At 45.5% G+C, this 20,855-nt stretch overlaps 1 protein-coding gene across 7 annotated transcripts in view; it reads right to left on the reverse strand.

Annotated features, from left to right (window-relative positions):
• Positions 1 to 66: 66 nt before the first annotated feature.
• Positions 67 to 20,855, reverse strand: part of LOC149357380 (uncharacterized) — a 116,396-nt gene continuing 95,607 nt past the window's right edge. The window contains exons 1-5 of one of the 7 annotated variants that reach the window (XM_089584569.1): positions 20,178 to 20,497; positions 18,879 to 18,992; positions 9,284 to 9,397; positions 4,828 to 4,909; positions 67 to 4,449 (exon numbers count right to left, since the gene is read on the reverse strand). In XM_089584569.1, the coding sequence (XP_089440695.1) occupies positions 9,286 to 9,397; positions 18,879 to 18,992; positions 20,178 to 20,380 (429 nt within the window). In that variant the 5' untranslated portion in view covers positions 20,381 to 20,497 and the 3' untranslated portion in view covers positions 67 to 4,449; positions 4,828 to 4,909; positions 9,284 to 9,285. Of the gene's footprint in view, positions 4,450 to 4,664; positions 4,910 to 6,491; positions 9,398 to 12,677; positions 12,740 to 18,878; positions 18,993 to 20,177; positions 20,498 to 20,855 lie in introns of those variants that run through there. The other 6 variants (XM_089584577.1, XM_089584571.1, XM_089584568.1 and 3 more) reach the window with 6 other exon arrangements.

Below are 20,855 nucleotides of genomic sequence, written 5' to 3' on the forward strand. Positions count from 1 at the left end.
CACACGTACTGCATACGCACTTGAAATTCCGAATATTAGTTCACCCCACACCAAAGTTCTGTCATTAAAAAATGTAGTGAAAATGGAGGGCCACATCTAGCTGCAATCCATTTCGATATGTCAAAAGATTATCATATTATGCACGAAAGTAGTGCTTACCTTGAATATTTATTAAAGGATGCTGTAACAGGGCATTTATGCAGCCAAAAAAAACTTTTACTCACGTATATTGAGCTCTGGACACACCTACCCAAAATTAAGTACACCATTAAATGTTTTCGGGTTACACTAGACAGATAATTTGACTCCAAGCCACACGGTGATAACTTAAGCCCTGAGCTGGCACTAGCAGGCTATGGTCTCAAAGCTAAAAACATTTTTATCTTCCTGTATTAAAATCATTTGCTTCTCTCTCTTTCATTCTCATATCGCATACCATTGCAAACCATGGCTTTGCACATTTAAAACCTATTTGGACCCAACTGTTCGACTGGAAAAATTACCATTGTGAATAATGCCCTCTTCAGGTCTACTGCATTCGAGCAGTGATTTATTTTTCAGGGTGAAAATATTTCTCTTCACGTAATCCTCTTAACTGATTGTCTCCATTTCAAACGATAAGGCAATATGTAATTTATCACTTATTATGGTTAGGCATGCTTGTGATTTTAATATGACAAGAAAAAAATGTTAATTTACCAGTTAACGGAAAAACATGTGGTGAATCACTGTTTCAGTACCATGGTTCAAAATAAAAAAAACCTTGCCGATAGAATTCTGCTTTCAACATGGTTTTCTCCACAAAGAGGTTCCATCTTTCAAAGGTCACTTAAATAAGTTGAGGTGCCTACATGGAGCCACTTCTGTGCATAAATAGGACCTACCATATAGACATGCACCATTCTAGTTGAGTAGCTTTAGAGCTCTCTGTAGATGAATCTGGGAAAGAATAAAAACCTGGTACCCTTTCTTTTTATAATACTGGGTCCAATGCATCAAGAAATGAGATTTTGAAATGTTTAATGTGAAACACGACAAACCTATTTACTTCAATATTTTACCAGAAAAACAAAGTAAACCTTCTTTATGCTAGCCAATTCCTCTGCTATGTCACATCTCCACTTTTTTGCTTGCCAGTTTGCTTCTGGAGCCTCTTTCATCTGCTCTGCACCTCCCTAAGTGCCTTCGGCTACTGTCCTTGTCACGCAACCATGTCATGATGTAACGCCACGGTTGTATGCCAAATGCTTTAGCAAGCTGCCGGAAATATCACAGGGCAGAAACTGGGGCCATGCTCTCATCACCGAATGCGTGAACTGCATCTAAAATCATAATTAGGAGATGTGTATTCAAAAACGTCCTTTCTTTCCTGTGCACAGTCGGACTAGTTGGGTAAACCACTCAGTGGACTTTTGCCTTCGCTTCTGGGGTCTTTCGAGCACAGGGTGTGAAATGCATCCTTATCGCTACCTAACATATCGACATACGTGGCCCAATCTGCAGCATGCATCTTTTCCAAGTCTCTTCAACAAAAAAGAAAGAAACATCATTGAAATAGCTACCTAGATCTCATAAAATCACGCACGTCACCTTAGGTAAGGAAAGCGCAAAGCAAAACATGGCCGCATTCAATTAAACATACAATGTACCTTATTTGCTTTGTCTGCCAGGTGTTAAAAAATCAGCAGAGGTAAACGGAATTCCCAGTTTTGCTTCAGAATCATCTTTAACCGCAGAATTGCGAGCGGGTGTGAACTCCGGTGAATTTGGGTGCCCTTCCTCGCCAGTTCAAAAACCAGGCTGTTCAGAGAGAAATTAATAGAACATTTGGAATGGGCTGCTGGGAAAGAGCGCAGGAACAGGGACAAGAGAAAAGAAGTTGTTTGTTTATGTTTGTTTATTAGGGTTTAACGTCCCGAAGCAACTCAGGCTATGAGGGACGCCGTAGTGAAGGGCTTCGGAAATTTCGACCACCTGGGGTTCTTTAATGTGCACTGACATCGCACAACACACGGGCCTCTAGAAGAGGAAAGAAGACGACGGGACGGGCAGCGCCTGTCCCGTCGTCTTCTTTTCTCTTGTCCCTGTTCCTGCGGTGTTTCCCAGCAGTATGTACCACCTTGCTCAACACGCCGTTTTACTGAAATTTGGAATGGGCCTAGGTGGCAGATGACGTTTTAGCTGCAAATTGTACGACAAATTAGCATTCCACTCAAATGTCAGTTATTCACTCTTTAAGACTCTTTACAACTGCACAGAAATAGATGCTACAGGAATACTCGGGATGCACTACATCACCCATACCTGCCCATGTGCAACGACATAAACATTGCATGAAGAAACAAAATGACCCCGCCCTGCGAGTGCTGCACGATGGTATTGTTCCAGCGCCTAATGCACATCTTTATTTAAAGCAGCAGGTTACCTCGCGCACCTGTTATACTAACCCAAGTGTTTTCGAGCTCTCTAATTACACAAAACACTGCAGGAACCAAAAAATAAAAAAATCTTTTTCAGTACTCAAAAACGGAGAGGGAAGCCAGACATAGTCTATCATGAACTTTTTCTCGTGCTCTGTGAAATAAAATGAGACAAGCAAGCATATTGAGAACAGAATATATAAATTTTTTCCCATTTCGACGCGACAAAAAAAAACAGCACAAAGAAAGGCATTGAGGTAATAATATAGAAAAATTCTTATAGTAGTTAGTTTTTGTTTGCTTGGTTCTAAAATCTCTGCACCGATTTGACATACGAACTGCAAAAGAATGTTGCTTTGCATCCGAAGCTGGACTGAAACTGCACCGCGTGAACACACACCTTACACTCAGAAATGCTGGCTCGACACCCAGTGCGTTAACTCCCTTGTTTCTTCCTATGCATCCAAGACAACTTCCGTCGACTCACTCTGAAAGGCCTTGTGCACCCTGGGTGTACCCACGTGCCTGACCTTCGTCTGGATGCGATGCAGGTATTCTATACGAGCTCTGCAAAAATTAGCACACACAACGAAGAATCCTCTTGAAGCAGCACATATATCTCATGGCTGGAGATCTACCCTGCAACACACACACATCGAAAGTATCTAATAATGAAGCCAAAGTAGGGTGTCAATTTAGGACTGTGAATTCCTTATGCTTGCAGACTGGGTAATTCTGTGTATGTGAGACCTATTATTCAAACGAGCTTCACGTTCTCGAATAATAGATGTAAGAATTTTATAAATATAATTACACCCTCTCATCGCGAAAACCACCATTTGACACTTTCACTACACATACATCAGGATGATGTAAGAAGCATTTCTGATCTTCGTTCTCTGACCGATGTCCGAAGTCTACGTCATCCCCGCTAGGAGCTCCCTGTGTAAGAAGCACGTCTTCCGCTCTACCACGTCCCGGCAGGTTACTCTTCCTGGTCCTGACACTGTGCTGAGTTAAAGCTCTATTAACACAGAAACAATGAAGATAGAATGCAGAGAGAATAGTTGACTGAAAGTAGTTTTATGCCAAAGCAAGTCATAGAGAGCCCGGTACGAATTCTCTTGAAGGAGAAGAAACCTGTAAGCGAATTAGTGATGCTGCTGTGTGTGATAGTGTTTTGTGCAGACTATGTACAGATAATAAAGTGGAATGACTTTCGCCAAAATCTGGAATAGTGCCTCTTTTAATTAAAAAGAAGCCGTGCTTTCCATGCTGAAAAAGACTCCACATGTGGCAACCGTGCACAGTCCAGTCTTCTACCTGTGCCCCTGTCTTTCTTAGATTTGTTCAATTTGGGCACAGGCCCAATGGACACTGATGCATTGGAAGCACGAACACTTTACGCAGCGTCAGCCATCGCAATGAAGGCCGGTTGCCTCAGGCTCAAGCCGGTGGGCAAATGGCAGCGGCGTCGTTATTGAGAATAGTCGAGAAACGGACCAGTGCCATCCTGAACTCTCAGTAACATTCTACAGCTTGGAAATCAAAGCTTTCAAAATATTACAACAAACTGCAAAAAAGTTACAAGAATACGAGTAGGCAGAATCAGTGTTTTGAACATTGAGCTTTAAAGTTAAGGTAATCCAGGTACGTATTTGCAAATGACTTCAAAGTGACTGCCAAAAGCCAACCTAAAAGCATTTCACACAAGTTCGTAGAAATAAAACAAAAAATTTTTGCATGATCTGATACTATTAACACCGTGAATCTAATTTAAAGGAGTTCTAGAATACATTCAGAGGAGAGCACAACACGCTTAATCCCTACAGTGTGTTGCCATAAAAACCTGAGCCAAATAATACACTTCTGAATGCAGCAGAGAACCCACAATCACGTGCGACAACCAAATTTCACATGCTTAGCGCTCCAAATTTTCCACAAGTGCAAACAATGCCTAACAACAGAATCCTTACCTTTATACATTGGCAGGGGCAATGCTTGAACACTGTCGTGTGGAACTGTGCACCTTTAAAGAGAAAATAGGCGTCACTGCCAGAGCCTTTAATAAATCTTTCTTTAAACAGGCCAAGATGACAAAATTTCCAGTTTCAGAACAAGGCCTACTTTGCTTCTGCCAAACGCTCTGCTTAAAAGCTAGGAACCACAACTTAACACATTTCAAGCTCAAAACTAAACACGCAACTTTACACATCGCCTGGCACGGTCAGCCCAGAGCCAGGCCTCTCACAAACCAGGAAAAGTTAAAAGCGCCACATCTTTGCAGGCTACTAGGAGAGCCTACAGATAGGCATCAGTAATTTATAGATCACAGGTCTCCATTTCTACACTTCACAGTATGCAACACCATGCAATTTCTGGACTACCTAAGTGCTCACAGACTCACATTTTCCCCAGCTTTTCGATGAAGACAGTGATTGGCCCATCGTTGGACTCGAAAGTAGGCGAGCCGGCAGAAGAGCGGCAACCTTCCAGCGTGCAAAAAGTGACAAGAGGAGAGGGAAAAGCGTGAAGACACTGAAAATAACAATTTCACTAACGATAACTCAACTTCTATGTAGCGCATTATAAAGTTCTTGCTGGACAATATTCGTGGAGCGGTGTGATTTAACATCTCAGGCATACCGCAACTTTATTAGATACCATTTAAGAAGTCTTTTATAGCCGTAACAGAGCCCACTTGATCGAGACATTTTCAAGTCTGGATTTTCTACAAACAACACAGCCTATGCAGATAGATCGCACAAACAGCCTCCCGAGCCTTCTGGCCTCTCCCTCACAATCTGTTCGTACCAAGGTTACTACTCCCACTAAGGTGTCCGGTTTCTGAAGTCAAGAACGGTACGTGACTGCCTCGCACCACTGACATCAGCAGTCATTGCCACCAAGGTGGCAGCCAGTGAATGAACGTCGTGCGGTATGAACGGCTTTCAGACTTAGTTTCTCGTGGGCGGACGCTTTGTACCGCAGCACTTTGCGGGCTGTGTACAATTGCGCAGATAATCAAAAGAGCGGGTGCATACTCTGCAATATTAGCCGGAAGCGTGAGGCAACACTACTACTGCACGACTGTGACTATACGTAAAAACGCCAGTTTGCCCAGCTATTATATTTCAGCGAGGTAAACCCCTGTCACTATATATTTCATCTCAGGGCAAAAAGCCAGCCGCCGAACCCCTTGACAAACTTATATGCGAAGATATTGTGCGTATGTCGGACGTGTAATCACCATCTTAATGGTCAGCTGTACACGAAATGTAACGAATATGTGACACTTGATTAGCAGATACCCTCGGTCCTTCCTGTGAAGACCATTCGCACAGGCAATGTAGATGGCAACATACTAATTCGGTTCTGATAAAAAGGAAGCCTTCCAGATTGTGCCAGTGGCATTCCGAGCCTTTCCAAAGTGTGGTTCACGGCTTAAGCATAGGACTACTGCCAGAATCGTGGATACACTCTGTAGCCAAAATACTGTGTTCGTCGCCAAGAGTGTAGCTCCACACCCTGTGAAAACTTACTTTTTCAGAGAAGCATGCCACTTATAACTAAAAAATACCTCTTTGAGGTAGTAAAATGGCTTCTGCAATATAGTACTAACAATTTTGGCGGATGCCAGAAAACAGATGAATGCTGGTAACTAGTAAGCTGGTCAACTTAATTTGAATAGTTAATTTTTTAACGATTAGAGAAAGGCACTTGATTGCAAATGGAGATTTTGTAGCTGGCCATCAGCAATAGGCAAATCAGTTTTTAGAATTTCGAAAGCGCGATCACTGTGGGCACTGTGATTCAAAAAATTTCAAAAACTTCACGCGAGATTCGAAAATTGCCTTCTGGCAAAGCACACATAGCGACATCTGCTTTTGTACATCACTCCAAGGGGGCAAGACCATAACCACTGAGCCACTGCGACGGCCAGGTTTGAACCATTACGACACCAAGCAGTACAAGCGCTTGGTGTCGTAATGGTTCAAACCTGCCACAGTACAAGCGCTTGGCAGGTTTGAACCATTACGACACCAAGCGCTTGTACCGTCCTCTCTTTTGTCAGGAAAGCAGCGTGGGCATGTTGGTTACTCATTTGCGATGGAACAGCAAAAAACACCAGGGGCAACATACATGTGCTGACTTACAACTCATTTTAATTTCGAAGAAACAGGGCTTCTTTTAACTTCTTCACACCTTGAAAACACATGGGTCACAACTATATTGTTAACGATATCATTTCTGATGGATGAGCTTCCTGCTCAAGGGTCTCAGAGTTTAAGACCTGCGACTTGAGTTCAGTAGAGGGCATGCCTGCGGGGCCTATGAGCACGTGATTTTTGAATATGTGAAATTCTCGAAAATCTGCTGAGCCACAATGCAGATAGAAATTGTGTCATCAAAAATTTAGATACTATAATATTGATGTTACGACTCGCCAGCTACAAATAACTAGTTCTCTCTCTTCTGAAGTACCCCAAACTGCTATCACTATACCACAGAAGTTGTCTTTATACATCAGAAAGCATACTGTCAAAAATTAGTGGCGGGCTTCCCTGAAACACCCGGTATATACATTGAGTCTGGCTGTCATCACTTCCCTATATCACAAACATATTTAATCTTCGCCGTAGGTCAGCGGTAGATAGGGTGAATTTTTTATATATGGCTGCGATGTTGATGAATCAGCCACAAGCAGTGACTCTCATGGATGTGGAATGAGAAGAAGCGCAGCAGGCACTTGGTACCCCAACTCCGATGGCCACAGAACCCCAGGCCATGACCTTCGCCGCTGCAGTACGCACTCTTGAGCCCCCAATGACACCCCATACGTCCTCTCCACCATGAACCACTTGTTCCAAAACGCTGTCTGCCTGTTTCTGCCTGACCAGCCTACAGGCAACTCTCAAACGCCACGAAATGCCACGCCTAGAACTCTTACGACAACTGTCCGCTACGCTTCCAATGCGCTGAGGCCGCATATTCTTCGTCACTGCACCTATAGAAGAATCGGCCTGCACAGCAACTTAATTGATGCCCCGTGACCAAAACGCAGCCAATGGCCCCAGACCTGCGCAGAGAGGATTACGGGTCATTGACCTGCCTGTCCCGCTCACCATCACTGTCCACACCACGTTTCGCATTGCTGGGCCGCAGCTACGCAGCGGCTGTTCGCGGAAGGTGCTAAAGTTCCGCAGAGGAAACCAAAGAATGCAACTTTTGGAGGTGAGGTTGCTCACCAGCGAAACAACGAAGATCCTCCACCGAACATGAAGATGTTGGATCTGCCATGCCGACGCCGCACACAAACACGAGAATGATGAAGGCGCGATTGGGCTTCAGAATGACCACATCAACCAGAAAAGCCCTGACGACGCGAGCTACCCACCATCCACATACCCGACAAAGCCGTGACCCGACGCACACAGGAGGCCATCGTATTACGTGAACAGGGTGATGCAATGCGCGAGTGGCCATCAAGGGACACACCTTTCCTGAGGCCTTCGTAGTACTACAGCATGGTCTCGCGATGTGATACTGGGAACAGATTTCCTTAATGAGCATCAGGTGATCATCAACCAGCGTTCCAAGCTCATCACACATTGAAGAAACGAAGCTTTCCCTTCGATGACAAGCACAAAGAAGCATGTTGGCCTGAGTGTCTGGGTGAACAAGGGAGCATCCCAAGCCGGTCAAGCGTCATGGTCACCGTAGGTGCCACAGATGCCAAGAACATGAAAGCTCTCAACGAGGGGAACACAGAATTGGTTCTAGAGCACGGAATCGGCTTCGCAAGAGGCATACTACACATCCGCAATGGCCAAACTGAAGTAATGCAGACGAACTTCAGCGAAGAATTCCGGCACGTTAACAAAGGAACAAGGATTCCTTTCATCGACGAACTATCCGACATTCTCGACGCCTTCACCCTTTCCCGTCCAGACGATTTACCTAAGGAAGATCACAAGCACGTCTTAGACATAAACCAAGTCCTGCCCCAGAACAAGCAATACCAGGTCCGCTGTCTGCTTTGAAGCTGCAGTGAGTGCCTCTCGTCATTGCCGAAGGCTCGACAAATGCAGTTTGCCAAGCATCGTATTGTAACCGACCAGCACGCCAGACCTCTCCTCCAGAGCCCCTACCGTGTGTTGCCCCGATATGCTTTGCGACGACGTCATTCAGCCATGAAAGAGCCCCGGGCGGCACCGGTTGTTCTAGTGAGGAAGAAAGGCGGTGCACTTTGACTCTGCGGTGATTACCGACACCTGAGCAACATAACAAAGGACGTCTACCCTCTTCCTCGCATTGACGCCACACTGGACTGGCTGTGCATGTGCTACATGTGTATGCATGTGCTGTGTAAAAATTGTGAACTCATAAAATCAATATTAAAAATGCTATTTATGGATTGAGTAACTCACTGATTGATTGATTGAATGATTGAGCCTTGTACACGGGAAATTCTCTTTCCAGCACATAGGATAGCTCTTGCTCCCGAGTCCCATTAGTGGAGCATGCCACGACCACTCGAAGATGTCCGCCCAATAGTGGTTTCCAGCTTCAGCAGGCATAGCAATACTTAATTGCAAATCTGCGCGTCAGCGTCTAGCATCTAAGCTCGGACAAGGCATCAGTATCGAACTGGCCGCAAATTTTATCGGAATCTAGACAGGCGTGTCGCAACATTCTAATGTGGAATAGCAGCCTAACATTCACACGACCTCGGTTATATACAACGCGGATGACAATCACGGCGCTCTCGTTACTCCTTTTCCATGAGCGTCCTTAACAGCTCTCGGCAACTGACGTTGAATGCAGCGGTGCCATCACTGTGCACCTTGCCTTGGGCTCACCCTCATAAACATTCTTTCTTTTTCCTGCAGGCCTCATTTCTGGCACTCCCACTGTGAAGGACGCTGTTGCTTCGGCTTCGCTCTGAACCGCCGATATCCAAAGTGCCGAAGCGCCTGCCAGAGTCCATGCACAGCGAAAGAGGAAGCAAACAATGACACCAAAGAAAAACGGCGCGGCCGCAGGCGTCGACACAGAAGCGCAGCTTCAAGTACGCCCACCCAAGCCCTGCCGCAGATGCGCAGTGTTTGCACTTGCCTTTTCGTGGCCCATCAGGCTCGCGAACGACCCTGAGGATGCCTCGCCCCGTGGAGAGGTACACGCGTGACCCCATCACTACCGAAGGTGGGGGAGGAGTCGCTCGCGTGATAATGTAGTTCGTGCCCAATTAACTCCGCTTAAGAACGGAATTCCTCTCGCCCGGACTTCCTCACGGGAATAATTAATTATTTCATAGACGTTATTTATGACCAAGCCTACTTATACAGCATCTGTAGGTTTAGATCGTGACAGACGCCTTGGGCTTAAGTGTAGGTTAGCTCCTAAGGTATTCAGTGACAGAACTGAACAGAAAGCAAAGTAGCGGAAGCATCAACCGCATTTCTCTGTCTGGAAGTGACAGGAAGAACTTACAGTATGCTGAAGCTTACCGGAAGCCGTCCAACTTTGGAATACGCGTGCTGTTTTTAAGTGCATAGATGCTCAGAAATAATTTAGTTATGGCACACTAGAGAGGCTCTGTAGATTATCATTAATGATAATTATGGCTCACCTACATGATGTGAAGGGTGCCAGTTTGCGGTAAAGCTCATGGCTTCAGTAGCGCAAGCCTTAGACAGAGTGATAAGAACATCATGTTAGCGTGCCGCCTATCGGCGTGCTCAATGCACTACAAAATGGCGGTCACCAAAGTCTGAGTTCATGCCGCAATAAGGACAATCATTTCATCCATCTCAACGATTGAAAAATGAAAATGCCTGTATTTCTTAGTGAGCAGGGCTTCGTTACAGCTGAGTCATATAATGTTTCCGCATTAATACTTAAATTACGAGCAATGGGCGTCTAACAAGATTAAGTGATGCGATTAACGCTGCATATGTGATCGTCCTCACTTTGTGTAAACAAGCGTCCTCTTATTTTGTTGCGTTCTGTTGTTTTCTTTTGGGGCTTCTCTTATTTGGGCTTCATGCGTAAGAATGAAGGTAGCGTTCAGCTCTGAAAGCAGCAAAGCACACATCTCTGCAGAGCACGCATTCCGCATTCAGGCTGTAGGTTTCGAGCACTGTGGTTTCAGGTTGCAACTTCATCAGCGATCCAGCTGCCATTCTAAACGTTCAAGCAGAACAGTGTGCACAAGTACATGTTTTTTTTTCGTGCGCTTTTGGAAGGAAAAGAATCGGGAATAACCCAGCCAGCGGACTGTGCGACATAGAGCGAAGTGCGCATTGATGAGGAAATATGTGCTAACACGCGCGCGGCAGTTATTGAAATGTCGTGATAATAAACATTGCCATGTCTGCCCGGACTGACGTGCTTAGCATGGAAGTTTATGACTGGATGGCTGTCGCAAGTTTGGCCCATCGCGGCGTGGATGGAATGTCTCGTGTTTTAATCTTGTTTGCGCCATAGTGGTACTGCCACTCGTTATGCAACACTTCCCGTTTTTTTGTCTCCTAAATGGGAGTTATGTGTGCTGTGGCTACAAAGTTTGTATCACGTTAGCGCAAGCAGCTCTCTTTGAGAAAAATTCGCCGTAACAAGGAGTCAGGGGAGATGATACAACAATGTTGCTGTTCTTCATTGATGTTTCCGTTTGTTTGCTGATCCGGCGACACGCTGCGACAGGCAGACAGTACAACGTTTTCTTCCACTATGCCCGTTTATCTTCAGCTATATTGCAAAGTGGTTGGCAGGTACTCCCAGTAAAATCTACAACTTCGAACTCTTAAGCAGGCCGAGTCCACACCAAGCGGGATCCTCGTCAGCCTCCTACTATTAAAGAGTCTAGCACCCAAACTACAAGTTTCAGAGCCAGGCCAGAACCCACAACCAAGTGAAATATCTGCCTCCAGCTCTCAAAGAGTCCGGAGCCTGCAACAAGCCGGATATCCGTCAGCCTCTGAGTCATGACCGTATAGGACCGTTTCGTAAGGTTTAAAGCGGGTTGCTTCATACACTTTCCTTAGGCGAACAATCATTTGGCACAAATCTTAATCTTAACACCCTGCCCGTTCAAACTTTCAGGCTGTCGAGCTGGGCTTGCAATGTCGTCGCCTGCAGCACTATCAGCGTTCATGCGGGCTAAACTACCAGTCTCCAAGGATGTGGATTGAAAACGTGGTCTTCTTCATCTTCCATTTCTGCACGTGAAAGCGCCATCAGAAGACCATGCAGCAAGCCACACGAAATGACGGGAGATTAGAAGCAGTCAAATTCAGCTATAAGGCCCACTGATATCGCTATGTAATTAAGCAACCTACAATATTCCTTGCCCTGAGTCTATGTCAGTGCACGTCAAAGAACCCCAGGTGGGAGAAATTTCTGAGCCCTTCACTGCGGCATCCCTCATAGCTTGAATCGCTTTGGGACATTAAACCATCATAAACTATTTTTGAAAATTTGATAGCCTTCCCTGGAACACCTGGTATATATCTAGGGAGCACTAGCCTTTATGCACTTCGGCTAAGGAGTACTGAAGAGCACTAATAAAGTCCATGAGCTGTAGCTGCCCATTTTAATCCAATAGAAATGCCTTCTGGAGGCATCTGCATTGCAGTCCTTTAAATAAACATCATCCGCATGCTTCTGAAAAAAAAAATAATTGATTTGATGGATACTAACTCCTCAAGTTCAGGAAAAGTAAGGCGACAAATTTTCAATTTCAGGGGAACTGAAAAGAAATAAACCCAGAAGTGCACGTTTATACGCAGCTTTCAATGTATCTCGCCATCTGAGGATTTGCAGAAAAGGCTTAAAAGTGTTTAGAATACAAGAAATCTAGAAAAAGAATCTACCCTACAATGAACTCAAGTAAGTCTGCTCGGCTACTGACTTCATCAAGAGTGAAACAGTAAAGAGCCATTACGTCCTCGAGAAGGGCCGCATTTGAAATTGTGAAGTAGCAAATTCAAAATTACACTGAGAGGCCAGCTGAAAATAACTTCTATGCATACTCAAGCCGAAAAAAGCAATTTCTTTGAGACTGGAGAGTTAAAAAGACATTGCTGAATAAGTCAGGCACGGATATCCTTCCAAAGTTTTAACAAATGAAGGGCATAGCCTCTCCTTGACATTTTTGGCTGTTTTCATTGTTAGAACTGGCAGTGACCTTAAATAATAGCGGTGCAACTTCCCATGTCTTCCTCTTCACATCTAAGATCACTCGTAGACACTCACACCAGTGGGCGCTGTGCCTCTTCGGCCCCCCCTATACGCGATGCAAGTGTTTCAGACGACATCTGCAAAAAATTTAGAACACAAGACCCTTAAATTTGTGGCATTGGGTATGTGAAACACGCTTTCGTCTCATCTTATTTTAAATTTTCAAACCGGAAAAACCTTCGTTTGCAAGCCCAGATCTCAATAATTCTTTGACGCCGAAGGAAATGCTAAGTCAGGCTACACTGATACGTGGTAGGCTTCTCTGAAAGTATAATTTTCAACGAAAGCAGTGCCTTTTGCAGAGGTGCGATCGTTGTATGGGGTAAATTTCGTCCTAAAATTTTTCAGCACCGAAAATGCCAACAAGTTGCAAGTCAGACCCTTGTCACACGGGTGCGCTTAACCACAGTTTTCGCTACCTGTGGTTACTACTATCCACACAGCAATCAAACTGCGGTTATCGCAAACCGTGCTTGGCAACCTCAGTTTAGGTCATTAACCAAGAAGGTGGCGGCATCTATAGACAGAAAGTGCACGTAGGTGTCAGAGCGAGAAGTGCACGAGGTGGCCCGCTTCAAGAACATACTTTCCTTTGCACAAAATTATGTTTCAAGAGCAACAAATCAAAATAGGCAGTGTGTATAGTATCGTGCGATGACACTTTTATGCAGAGTTCGATCTCGTCCGAAGGTGCAGTAACAGTGCATTGCAGCAACGTCCCACAGCATTCAAGCTAATCATTTTACCACATTTAAACTGAAAAATCTGCGGTCCCTGCTGCAGCGTTTAAGTAGGTGACACGTTCGCAACGCTCGCTGCAAGCGCCACCGTCAATGGCGCTCTGGCGTGCTACTCCAAAGTCATCGCTAGGCCTAACTTGTTTCATATCGAAGCCACAGAGGACGGAGCCTTTGAATTGAGCAAAGCTATGCTACATTGTCTACTTATGGCACTGCCTCACTGACAACCTCATGGTTTCATATTAAATGAAAGATATATGATTGATTTAAGCGACACCTTAGCAGTGGCACTGGCGTGCAAGCAGATCGGGCCAGTTGCACTGAAATGGCGGCACCTGCTACGGGGCTGGGAGCATAAAACTACCTTGTATTGCAATTATTACTCCTACCAGCAACTCGGTACAGATCAGCAGTAGAGCTGTGCATGGGCCGCAAATTTCAGCCCGCGCCCGGCCCGAGCCCTACACTACTGATGGAGGCCCGGCCCGGCCCGACACCGAAGAAACCTAAGCCCGCCCGGGCCCGGCCCGAGTTAAGGCCCGGCCCGGGCCCGGCCCGACCTGCAAAACTGAAATTGAAGTGACGATGAAACAGAAAGAGACAATCTAAGGAAAATCAGTTTATTTTAATGTTTTTAAAATGCTCGGTTCTCATGCTCTAGATGAAAATTAGTGAGTATATGCAAACATGGCGCATGTAGAGAGTTATCGCCTACGCCTACTCAGGTAACCATGGCGAGCAAGAAGATAATGGTCACAACACATCGTTGTTGCCACACGAGCGAGAATCCTGTTGTCCCGTACATGTGATAATGACCCCCCCCCCTCCCACCCGGCCCCCCGTCAACGCGTGGCGGAGGGTACTTTTGCGAGTGCCTTCGGTTTGACACGCCTCACCTTCCTTTGTGCAGTGTCATTTGGGCTCGTGAGACCACTCATGTGGAGATTAGTTTCGAACCTTGCAACAGTAGGGCGGCTGGAGCCACACAGGAGCAATCGCGATCGCGAAGCCCGGCCGGCCCGTCCGAGATAAATATACCGTGGCCCGAGCCCGGCCCGGGCCCGGGTGAATAACTTCCGCAAGGCCCGAGCCCGGCCCGCGGGCCGGGCCGGGTACGGGCTTTCGGGCCGGCCCGAGCCCGTGCACAGCTCTAATCAGCAGTCCTCAAGGAGGACTGATTTATTTTTGGCATTCCCGTAACCCAGGGCTTATCACTGTCTTCGTTGCAGCGCAACTCAGAACGGTGGCGAGCCTTGTGACGACAACGAATCATGATTCGAGATAACCGCAGTCAAGTTTGGTATTTGTGTTTAGACTGCCTGAGTGACTGCAGGTCAACCAACACCAACGTTTCAGCATCAGCAAAATTTCAACAAACATAAAAAAAATGGTGGCTAACAGAGCAAGATGCTCATCTGCACGTGCCATCTGTGAAGTACGATCGTTGGCTAGACTTGGCACATAAAATGCAGCGGCAAGTTCAAAGTCCATCATTAAGAGGGGAATAAATTGAATTTTGCCACCAAAATTCAGGTGTGATCATTACACGGTTGCAATCATTATGAGATTAACACTGTAAGTGGCCCGCACAAATCTCAGCATAATAGTGCAATGCACTTCAAAAAAGTATGATATGATTGTGACTCTACCACTACAGTCAAATGCTGAAGGCAACATACAGCAGGTAATGTCGAAATTTATAAGCGCGATTGGTAGTTGTCTGAGCCAGGCCTAAATGACATTAAAAAGGGTAGACAAAATAGAACTGTTGGTCGACTTCATTCTGTTGTAATACTGAAAACATCTCAGTACCCATGTCCAACATTCTTGAGAAACAATTATGAAAGGAAAAAGATTTTAATATACTATTCTGGAAACATTAAAGAGCGCTTGCAGAAGAATGCAAAGGCATCACGTTGGGCCCGACGTCACTGCATTATGAACTCCATTTTTGGCCCCAGTCTTCCTCAGCCAGGAGGCACAGCTGCAGTGATGAGTAATTGAAGGAGTCCTCCAAATACCGAATGCAGAAAAAGCAAACACTGTTCCTAAATATGCTTGCATGAAAGAACATTTCATCAACCTCCTTAGTACGAAAACCTGCTTGAATTAGTTGCGTTGTCATTGCCACGTGCCACTTACAGGGGTACATATTTTAAAAAATACTACCACTATTATTATATAGGTTTTAACATGGGCAATAAAAAAGGTTTTAGCGGAGGGCTCCGGATTAATTTAGACCACCTGGGAATCTTTACCGTGCAATGACATTTCACACCGCAGGCCGTCTTTGGGTTTCACCTCTATGGAAATGTAGCCACTGCGGCCTTGATTGCCTGCCACCTCCATGCACTCAGAAGCAGAGCACCACAACCATAGCCACCATGGTTTTTGTTTGTGGCAGTTTAGAGTGCCAAAGCAAAGCGGGCTATGAAGGACACCATAGTGAAGGGCTCAGGAAATTTTGACTACCTGGGGTTCTTTAACATGCACTGACATTGCACGGTACACAGGCCTCTAAAATTTCGCCTTCATTGAAATTCGACTGTTGTGGCCAGGATTGAACCCCCGTCATTTGGGTCAACACCCAAGCGCCCTATCCAGTGACAACCGTGGCGGCCGTACCTAAGGCAACGAACGTACTGAGCACTGCTTTCTCGAAGGCAAAACGTTTAAGATTGCAGTACTACTGCAAGAACGTAGCTTCAATGCCGCCTTTGCACACAGCCTAGAATAAAGATAGTATGCATGACTACGCATATGCAAATTAAACAATGCGACACTAAATCTCAAGTAATTTTTACTTCATAAAGGCCAATGAAATTTTACGACCAATGGCATTCTTGATAAACTGTTCAAGGTGGCAATCAACCATGGACACTACCAGTACTATAGCTGCATTTAAAAAATCAGAAAGGACCAGCAAACAACGCAGCAGAGAAGAGTGATTTCCTCTCCATCATCGGCAGAAGATCAGAAAGCGCACATTCAACACACATTTAAACTATACCACCATCAGGGGTACACGTCTTTAAGGGTCCCAATCTTACATCTTGCTTAACGAACGGCTGGTTATGAAGCACGTTTTCAGCTACCTGTTCACCCACTAAATTTCCAGAAAGGAAAAATACAAAATTATTATTTCACGATTGCCATTGCTCTCTTCCCTGAAAATGCTATGTATGAAAACTCCCACGCATTTCAGCAATTTCAAACAATCCACCACCGGTTGGAAAATAGAGTGTCAGTGAATGGCATCATGCAGATTGCTGGCTCCACTGTAGAAGCCAATGCTGCAAGCTTTAAACTGATTGCTCCGGGACGATTTACTGAAACTAAGGTGTTGCTGAGATCCTGGCATGGTAACAGCTCATGTTTAATCCTACGAGATACATGTGGCCTAGCACGAATCCAGAAGAATTGATGTGATAAACAAGGCCGTTAATCCAAGAACATTTTTGGAATTTTGCTAAAATATCATAGTTCCCTTGCGGAATAGAAAATGCAGAGTTCAACTGCGATTCTTCTTTCCTTTTCCACTTGCGGCTATAAAGCATCAAACAGATGGGCACAACTGCAAGAGGGCGATTTTGCAGGAAAAACAAAGGCAGTGAAGCTTTCGTGCACTGCAAAACAACAAATGCACGGCGTCAGCTTTGGAAGATAGTAATACCCCCTAAAAGAAACAAACCATAATTAAAAAGCCTGTGGTTATACTGGCCTGCAGTCCCTTGTGACAAAAACGTCTGCTGCAAGCACTGTATCCTGTGGAATTTTGCGTACTACAAGTTCCATTCTTTCGTTACCGCGCCTCACACCCTTGTACGGCCATCATTTATGAACCGCTGTGAAATGTCTTCAAAATAAAAGGTCATCGCGCATGTGGAATGACCAGACTAATCCACATCCTGTCATGTTACACAGGGCAGTTATCTTTACAATGGTATGCACAATGTACATTTGAAGAGCTAACAACAAAGCAATGCACTCCTAAGATTCATAAGGTTCAACATTAATTAGAAGAACCTTTAAAGTAGCCAGCGTGGAGTTCTGCCAAAGTAAGTTGCTCCGCTGTGGATGGCAGGTGAAGCGTAGTGCCTTCATCCTAACTCTCCTAACCACCGCTAGGTGTACATAACCCCTAACGCATTAGGACGCAAGCGCACAGTCTTGCCCAATCACACTGACCATCATGCTATGGCAATTGAGTTCCTTCAGGTGAAACATTAAGCATTCATGTCAATCATGGTGCGACTTGTGTCGCGCATTCTCTGGCTATGAAGGAAACGCGAAGGAAATAGATCCTGAAGTGCATCTTTCCGCAGAAACGTATGCGTTCAGATTTAGTTTGAGAAGCCACTGCATCAGCGTCCGCACCAGCGTCCACACCAAGGCGAAAGCCTTTAATGGCTCATGTTCGCGGTGTCTATCTATGCTCGTGGTGTCTGTCCATGCTCACCGTGTCCATTCGTGCGCTGGGATCGTGCCAACTGTGGCCTCTCCTCTGCTCAGCGGCGCGACCTCCTCCGTAATTTCTTTTCCTCAATTTCATTTTCTTCATTACGGCCCCTGTTTCTGTTTCTTCTTTCACTCCCACTTCCTCCCTTACTCTACAACTGAACAACGGGTGTCCACCGAGGATCCAACATAATCATCACGAGCACGCCATCCGAAGAGACGGCAAGACAAATCAAGCAAATAAGACAACTCAGCATCCAGGGGGTCAACTACGAAGTCAACACGTACATAGCGCGCCGGATGATGTGATCCGGGGAGTCATCCATAGAGTTGGGCCAGGCCTCAAGACCAAAGAACTACTGGCAGAACTTAACCCGAAATTGTCGAAATTGTCGGGGCGAGACTGTTGGGTAAATCCTCCTCAGCAATGCTCCTCTTCGACGGCAAATTCCTTCCCAAGCAAGTAATTTTTGCAGAGGCTAAGTACTAACGCTACCTGAAAGACCCTGAAAAATATCCATGCTACGATTGAAACGTAGGGTCAAAATTGAAATCTTGATACAACGAAGTTTGTGGGGTCGTGAATAATCGTTCGTTATTTTGAAATATCGTAACGACGGAATACTCGCAAAAAAAGATAGTATTACTGGACAATGAAAACACTGTACCTTCACGAAGGGCACACAACAAGCTACGTAATTCTCAAACAGGAATGCACCCCAGCACCTCGAGGATAGCGCAAAAAGCAATGCGAAAGGCCAGTGATCAGAACCAAGCGTCAGCCAGTTAAATAGACTTAAACATCTTCCCATACTGAGCACAAATTCAGGCATTCGAACCTCTGATCTTGACGAGTCATTTAAGAGAAGACATAAGAAAGAGCTTGTTTTTCCATCAGAACAGTTGCTCAACCGAATTCGCCAGATTTAAACACTATAAAAGCGTTCAAGTCTGTGGCGCGATTACCCTACGGGAAGAGCCTCAGTACCCTCTGCTACAACGACAATGACTGTAGTACCTGCTCCGCCAATCCTGAGGTGTTGGTTGGATGGCGCTGACCATCTTCATGCTGGAAAGCCTGTACTGAGGCCCGAGCAGCAAAGGCCGCAGAGTAGGTCCCCTCCACTGAGGCCTGAAAGAGATACAGATCATTAGGATCATTAGACCAAAACACGTTGTCGGAAAACTCATCCCAGACCTCTCCTGCATCCAACAGCACTTTTCACTTTCGCTATAACTGCACCAATCCGATTTAATTCCAGGCGGTCTTCTCTGGCCCTTTCAGATTAAGTGGTTTTCCTTTAATGAAATTCCGTTTAATGTGGTTGTCGTTCACAGCAGAGTGAAATTTTGTTTGGCCTTCCGGGCAGCCGTTCAGTTTTCATTAAAATTGATTATGGCACGTAGCCTATATCATTTTGTCAACATGAGGACGGAACAAAAGGGAAGTGTTGCCATAAGATAGATATACTTACAGAAAGGTATTGTAATGTGGAGATAATGACGTCATGGAAAAGAGACGACCACACTGAAGTGGCACTAGAACTAACTCTTGAATGAGATGACCCTGCTGAAAAAAGTTATGATGCAAAAACCCGATATACCTCTACGATCCTTTCCATACATTGGTACGTTGTCCTCAATTAAACCTAAACTCTTAAAGGCTTCAGCCTCAATACAAAACAAGTTTTTAAGACCCTCCTCCCCCGTTAAGGAACGGCTAGTGGTGCGCGAGGATGCACGATTGCACTGAAAGCGGTAAAGAAGTGACATCCACCTCTGCTCAGGCACCACTCTCAGGCACTCTGCTCAGGCATCAGGTGAAGTGGCAAATTCAAAACCCTGTAACTCAACTTCTATGATAGGCAGGATAATAATTTTGCCCTTATTGCATAGTTTGATGTCAAGACAGACCAATGGCGTGCGTCCTAGCAAGTTTCCTGCTGCAAAATTTATTGAAAGCTGTCGGCAAAAAGTTGCGTAACATATTATATAAGCTCCCCCCTCAAGTGAGCTGAGGGATCAGAAAAAAAAAAAAAAAACTCATGCTGAATTATCAGTCTTTTTTAAAACTTCAAATTTACTGTTCTATTATAGTGAATTACATGGCGCATTGAACTCGAAGGCATTTTTCTATTGCCTTCTTTTTTTTCTTTCTTTTCTTTTCAGAAGCTGAACACTCTTTCAGCCCCTGGCCCACCTACTGCATCTGGTTTCTCAATTAGTCCCATTCGATCCTTTGGCCTTCGTTTGCGAAAATTAACTACAAGCGGAAATTTAAATTCCTTCCACCCCACTGGGGTAGAGCACAACTAACCTGACAGGGACTCCACGTTTATGTCGATGGAGCCCTCGGGGGTGCTGGACGACTGTGAATTCTGGATGGAGTGCAGGCTCACAAACCCGTCCGTCTTGAGACGTGACAGCTGCCGGAGGGTGCGGCCACCATTCATGTGGGCAGCCTGCATAAGGACCACAAGACACCCGCCTGTGGCCACTGCCCAGTTTGCATGCAATCATTCCGTTACGTGGCAAGTATGAGGGCTAGCTTCTTGTACGAAATGCATGCCTGGAGGTTTTCACGCACCTCATGCCGTTCACCACTTCACAGGTGTAGCTTTCGAGGTCCTGCTGACACTCAAGTGTCTTATCGTCACTGTGTTATTGCCCTGCCCGACACTTTGAGACTGGCAAGGAAGGCTCTTCCTCCCGGAATCAGGAAGCAGCTGGTTTGTATCAGCTGTATTGTTAGCACAGATTTCTGCAAGGCACCGTACCACCTAGCCCATAGCACTGCTCGAGCCACAGCTGGCCTGCGCGTCCCGATTCTACGCTCCGCTGCTCTCAATGATGCACCGTAATGCCTCAACTCATATGCATCGTATGGTGTACTATGACATCTCACTGTGTTGCTCCTTCTCTCCTGCGCACACTCCGCTTTTCCCCTCAAACCACCGCGGTGGGTCAGTGGTTACGGTTGTCATCTGCCGACCTG

The sequence above is a fragment of the Amblyomma mixtum genome, chromosome 3 (assembly GCF_055824585.1).
Source record: "Amblyomma mixtum isolate Tamu chromosome 3, ASM5582458v1, whole genome shotgun sequence".
Taxonomy (NCBI): domain Eukaryota; kingdom Metazoa; phylum Arthropoda; class Arachnida; order Ixodida; family Ixodidae; genus Amblyomma; species Amblyomma mixtum.